Below are 5882 nucleotides of genomic sequence, written 5' to 3' on the forward strand. Positions count from 1 at the left end.
TTCCCTAAAAAGCATTTTTTAAAGTGTAGAATAAGAGTCTTTCACCAGATATGCTTTGCTTCATGTCAGAATCACCCGGGGAGCATTTATTATGACATTGGGGGCAGAAGACCGAAGAAACCATTTTAAGTTCATCGATTTTTGTGTAACTCAAGATTATGAATGTAGAAGAAGCAAGGGAAATAGGGATGCAGGTTTTATTTTATTTTTATTAATTTATTTTTATTGAGGTACAATTGACATGTAACATTCTGTTAGTTTTAGGTATACAACATAATGATTCGGTATTTGCGTGTATCGCAAAACGATCACCACAGTAAGTCTACTTAACATGTCACCTTACATAATTAACAAAACTTTTTTCTTGTGATGAGAACTTTTAAGATCTACTCTCGCAGCAACTTTCAAATGTTCAATACAATGTTATTAACTGTAGTCACCATCTTGTACTTTACACCTCCATGACTGACTTATTTTATACCTGCAAGTTTCTACCTTTTGACCCCCCTCACCCATTTTCCTCACCCCCCAGCGAGGGATTTAAAATAGCCCTCAATTGGCCTTAACTGCTTCGAATTCCAAAGAAAGAGGCATTTTCTTTGAGTGACAGCCATATTACCAAATAGATACCATCTTCTTAACTGATAACCTTAATGCTGTGTGGAAGATAGGTTCCTTGCAGTCTCAAGTTTTTAAACACTTCGGTATTTCATTAGTGACTTCAGGGTGGTCTGTGAATGTAGAGGGGAAAAAGGTCATCTAATGGACCAGTTTAAAGAACTCAGGAATATACATCAGACAAGTAGACAAGAAGAAAAGAAAGAAGGTTGTGTGTGCCTTTTTGCCTTGACTCTATGAGAATTGATCATTTCCTTCTATTTTTAATTTTCCTTGGCTGAAGTATGCAACTATCTATTCATTTAAAGTTTTATAAGATGCTCTGGTAAACCAAATTACTTTCGTAAAAAAAGATGGTTCTTAGACTTGTAGGTAAGATGCCGTTTAATTTTCAGATAATTAATCTCAGAAAATGATATTGTGGTACCTTTTTAAAAGGAGCTGATTAGTTAGTAAAGCATGGACATAGGGCTTTCATCTGTAAATTCACTAGGACTGTCCTCCTTTGGAGCTGTTAACCTAAGGACCACGTTAGCATTGAAGCAGCCTGTGTGCCTTTCTTCGATAACAGGTGTCACAGTTTACCCAGAAGGATAAGTGTTAGTTTGGCAATTTTTGCCTGAAAAAGGAAGAATAAAAGAATACCCTAACTTACACATGTAACTCTACCTTAGGAATCGGTTGATTGTGGAGCTCTTTCTTGGACTTAACAACTATTTTAAAAGTCAAGAGGTTGACGTTTATCTGTAATGCACGCATTGCTTTAAAACCAATTTCTCTTAAGTATTGTGGCGGTAGCATGATGTAGTAACAAACAAGGTGTCACCTGATAGTAGCATTATGAGTAGAATTGCCATGTGGAAGAGTTTGGTGGTGAACATTAGCACTGACTCATGAATGCAAAAGAAATGGACATGAACCAGCTGGAAGTCAGATCCCAAAAAGGAATATCCATTGCTTTTTTTTGGTGGTAACTCATGTTCTATGTGGAAGTCAGGAAGGTGGTTGGGGAAGTGGGAGTGGGAAGTGATGGTGTATTTCTGTTAAGTAGCTGTCTGTACCCTTACATTAATGAGATTGGGAATGCTAGAAGGAGAAAAATCTAGAAGGGGACCCTAAAGAAAAAGAATTAGGAAAAGGATGCTCTGACTTGAGATCTACACATTTTAACCTACTAAAAGAAAACCGGTACATTCCTATGCCAGCCCAGAGAACATTAGTTATATGTGGTTCTTATTATACTGGATTCCCTCAGTAGCTCATGTAAATCATCCTTGTAGTGTTTTCATGGCCCAACTTGAATTGTCTCTCAAGAGCAGCCTGAGAAAAGAACTAAGTCTTACAAATCTGAAAAGACACCTTATGTGTATGTGTCTCTTTTAAACTGTTAGAGCGAAGCTGAATCCTCTAACTGCCCTCAACCAAGGTGGTTGTCTCAACGTGAAGGTAAAAGCATTGAAGTACAGAGTCTCTGAGTTTGCGTAGTGGTGAAAATAGACAAGCAGAGCAAGGAGGTAATCCTTTGCTTGTTTCCTGGCAGACATATAGGAAGAATGTCCAGCAGATGATCCAGTGTCTAATCCGCAAACTTGCCACGCTCAGCCAGTATGAGGAAGTCCTGGCAAAAATCAGCTCCACGTCAACAGATCGGCTCACACTTCTCAAGACCAAGCCACAGTCCATACAAAGGGACATTATTACTGTCTGCAGTGACCCTTACACATTGGCCCAGCAGCTGACTCACATAGAGCTAGTAAGGCCATTGTCATCCTTGTCTTTTATAATCCACACTTGATTTGCTTTGACAACCAGACAGTGTGTTTGTCAGCGGTAATGTCAAGGGAGAGGTTAGAATAATCCAAATGGGAAGTAATCTATGAAATAGCTGGAACGTGTTTTGTTTAGACATTTGAATATGACTATTTCTGATATTTTGGGAGTTCACTTTAAAATAAATACTAAGCAAGACTGAAGAGCAAAGAGTTTATTGACCTTCCTCATGTTCCCCCTCTAGTTAATTTTTCCATAACTCACTCAGCCTTTTACTCTCTAGTGTAGCACTGACCCAAGCAGAAAACTGCCTCTGCTCAGACCTTGAAGATGATGACAATTTTGAGGGTTAAAGGCTTATTTCACAAGCTACATTAAAGAATGAGGGTAGTGTTAAAAGTCAGTAGACAGAACGGAAAGACCATTTCTTCTCCTTTTGTTTAATACTGTTGACTTGCTGGGTTTGTGTTTCAGGAGAGGCTCAACTATATTGGCCCAGAAGAATTTGTTCAGGCATTTGTGCAGAAGGACCCTTTGGACAATGACAAGGTAATTGGTCTACCCAGAGGTCAGCCCTGAAATTGGCAATGGAATTCTTTAGTCTATGATAGTGGGTACAAGAGACAGAAATTGGAACAATTTTGTTTTAGGTTTTAAAAATTTTTTTTTGTTTTTCATTAGCCGTACCTGATTCATTACATTTTTTCTTGAGCCTGGTCTCTAAGTGCCTTGACGATATTCTTACCCTACCACCAACTTTTAACCTCTCTTCCTCCTTATTGGGATATTTAATAAGCAAGTAGGTGTGGGCATTTGTGGTGGTGAAGGTAGGAGATAAAAGGGTAATGGTTTCAGCAGATTAAGTCAGAAGGAAAATACGAAAGGATGCTCTGCTCATGATTCAACAATAGCAGAGGCTATAAAGACAGGATGCATATCCAGTGTGCTGAGGATGGGTCTTTACTGCCTTGCTTCTTGTTTTAAGGTGAATCCCTCATGACAGGTTTGTTGCCTGATGCAGCCCATATGGAAAGAAACTGACACTAGGCATGGGCTGTAAAACCGGTATATACACACATAAGAAATTTTTCCCCCAGTGACCTCCAGGAAGTATTTCAAATTGTTAAGCAAAGACTGCATCACCCACTAACGAAAGCCCCCCTTTGGGAGAAGGGGCAGCAGCTGTTTTCCGCCCTTAGAATAGTTTTGCTCAGTATAGGAAGTCAAGATTAGGTTTTGCAATAGGAGGCTAGTGGACTTTTTTGAAATTTGTTTGTTTCATTTGGAAGGAAGGAAAGAGGGGGTGTAATTAACCTGTTCAAGTTTGGCCTTGAACTCGGAGATGAGCTTAACTTCTTTTTGTTTTTGAACAATATGTCACTCACCCTATTAAAGACCAGGATGATGTAGGCTTCTGTTTATCTACCTTGGAAGATATTTAGTTTCTTGCTACACAAAGTTCCAAAATTGTCTCCTAGACTTAATTTTAAGAGAAAATTTTCTAGTCTTCTGCGCTTTCAGCTTCTCCATGCTGTGTGGACAGCAATTGGTATTCATACCCCATTAATTAGTCAAGATTGTTTTAGAATGCAGCCAAGACCCTTTTTTTGGTTTTGAATTGTGCTTCTGAGGACAGTTCCCCCCAAGAGTAACTTAGCTTCCTGGGAGAGAAGGCACAAATCATGAATTCATCAGAATAGATTGTCATGAATGCAGCAGAATAGATTTCTAGACCTTCGGGTTTTCACTGGACTATACTAAGAGATTTGATATCTCTGTAAGGAGAGTCAAGAATGTTAGTGGTTCCCTCTCTTTCTCTTTCCCCTCCCAACCCCCACTCTTATCCTAGAAAGCCTTCCTAATTCACACACTGAGAATAAAGGCCCACATCTGAATAAAAGGAGAGCTTAATACACTCTTTTTTCCTCCAACTCCTCTGCTCACTTTCCTTTCTCTATAGAGTTGCTACAGTGAACGGAAGAAAACACGAAACTTAGAAGCTTACGTGGAATGGTTTAATCGTCTCAGCTACTTGGTTGCTACGGAAATCTGCATGGTGAGAAAATGAATTTTCTCTTTCTTCTAACCCTCTATATTATCTTTTCATACTTATTTTACATCTGTTGGGTCTACATGTTGGATAACTGCCCTCTTTTTTCTCTTTCTATACAGCCTGTAAAGAAGAAGCACCGAGCAAGGATGATTGAGTATTTCATTGACGTAGCTCGGGAGTGTTTTAACATTGGCAACTTTAATTCCTTGATGGCAATAATCTGTGAGTGTTTTCTGAGAGATATGAGTCCTTTATTTTTATAGATCCTGTGAAATGTATCCACTGAAAATGTGCAGATAGTACAGTTTTGTTAATGAAAACTGTATTGTTTAATCTAGACTTGTTTCAGAACGTCCAGAATGCTTTAAATATCCAAATTGGTACAAGTATGTATAATCTTTTCTAAGTATATAAGAATTCATGGAATACATTTAGTCAGTTTATCCTCTTCTGAATATTTATGTATAAAGGCTTACACATGAGATATGTGCCTAAATTAAGGATTTTAGAAAGTGTTTGAGTAGCTTGTGTATCAAGCATTATAGAAATATATGATCTGGGACTAAATCAAATGATTCCATCCACAAGACAAGAGGGCAGCCTGAGAAACTGGAACATTTTCTGACTACCCAAGTCACTGGTACTTATCATCCTCCGACCTTATTAGCCCCGCATATAAACTTTGCTCCTCCTCTGTATCACGGGGATTTTAATGCCAGTGACTGTTCATTCTATAAACATAGGGCAGGGGGTAACACTGTGTCTTGGTTTTCCCAATTTATACCTGTTTTCTTGCCACAATTATGGTTAATGACTCTTTCGTTAAAAAATATTCTAATTTATATGATAAATGATATGGCTATGCTACACATTTTAGGTACTCAGTAAATATTTGAATATTTGCCTGACTCTTCAGAGTCAGGGTCAGTTTGAAGCCAGAGAATCTCCCCTTTATCTCCCCCATAAAAATACTGGCCAAGCTTCAGGTCTCTATCTGGCTTACTCCATGAAAATAGTGAACAGATGTTCATCTACATCAAAGACCTGAAAGATCCACAGTCTAGGTAATAGAAGATTATTTAATTCCCTTCTTGTACTGTTAAGAAAATATCAAGGCAATCCATTTCACGGGAGAAAGTATTTGTAATACATCTAGCTAAAAAAGAACTTGTACTCAGAATCTATAAAGGACCCTACAAAGCAATACTAAGTAGACAAATAACCCAATGAAAAAAAGGGCAAAGGGGCTTCCCTGGTGGCGCAGTGGTTGAGAGTCCGCCTGCCGATGCAGGGGACGCGGGTTCGTGCCCCGGTCCGGGAAGATCCCACATGCCGCGGAACGGCTGGGCCCCGTGAGCCACGGCCGCTGAGCCTGCGCGTCCGGAGCCTGTGCTCCGCAACGGGAGAGGCCACAGCAGTGAGAGGCCCGCGTACCGCAAAA

General features: G+C 39.4%; 1 protein-coding gene across 2 annotated transcripts in view; it reads left to right on the forward strand.

The window, feature by feature from the left end:
- RASGEF1B (RasGEF domain family member 1B) overlaps positions 1-5882 on the forward strand; it is a 34492-nt gene that overhangs the window by 18949 nt on the left and 9661 nt on the right. For both annotated transcript variants that reach the window (XM_007447555.1, XM_007447556.1), the window contains 4 exons: positions 2159-2371; positions 2863-2937; positions 4349-4444; positions 4561-4663. In XM_007447555.1, the coding sequence (XP_007447617.1) occupies positions 2159-2371; positions 2863-2937; positions 4349-4444; positions 4561-4663 (487 nt within the window). The remainder of the gene's footprint in view (positions 1-2158; positions 2372-2862; positions 2938-4348; positions 4445-4560; positions 4664-5882) is intronic.

The sequence above is a fragment of the Lipotes vexillifer genome, unplaced genomic scaffold (genome assembly GCF_000442215.2).
Source record: "Lipotes vexillifer unplaced genomic scaffold, Lipotes_vexillifer_v1.1 scaffold272, whole genome shotgun sequence".
Taxonomy (NCBI): Eukaryota; Metazoa; Chordata; class Mammalia; order Artiodactyla; family Lipotidae; genus Lipotes; species Lipotes vexillifer.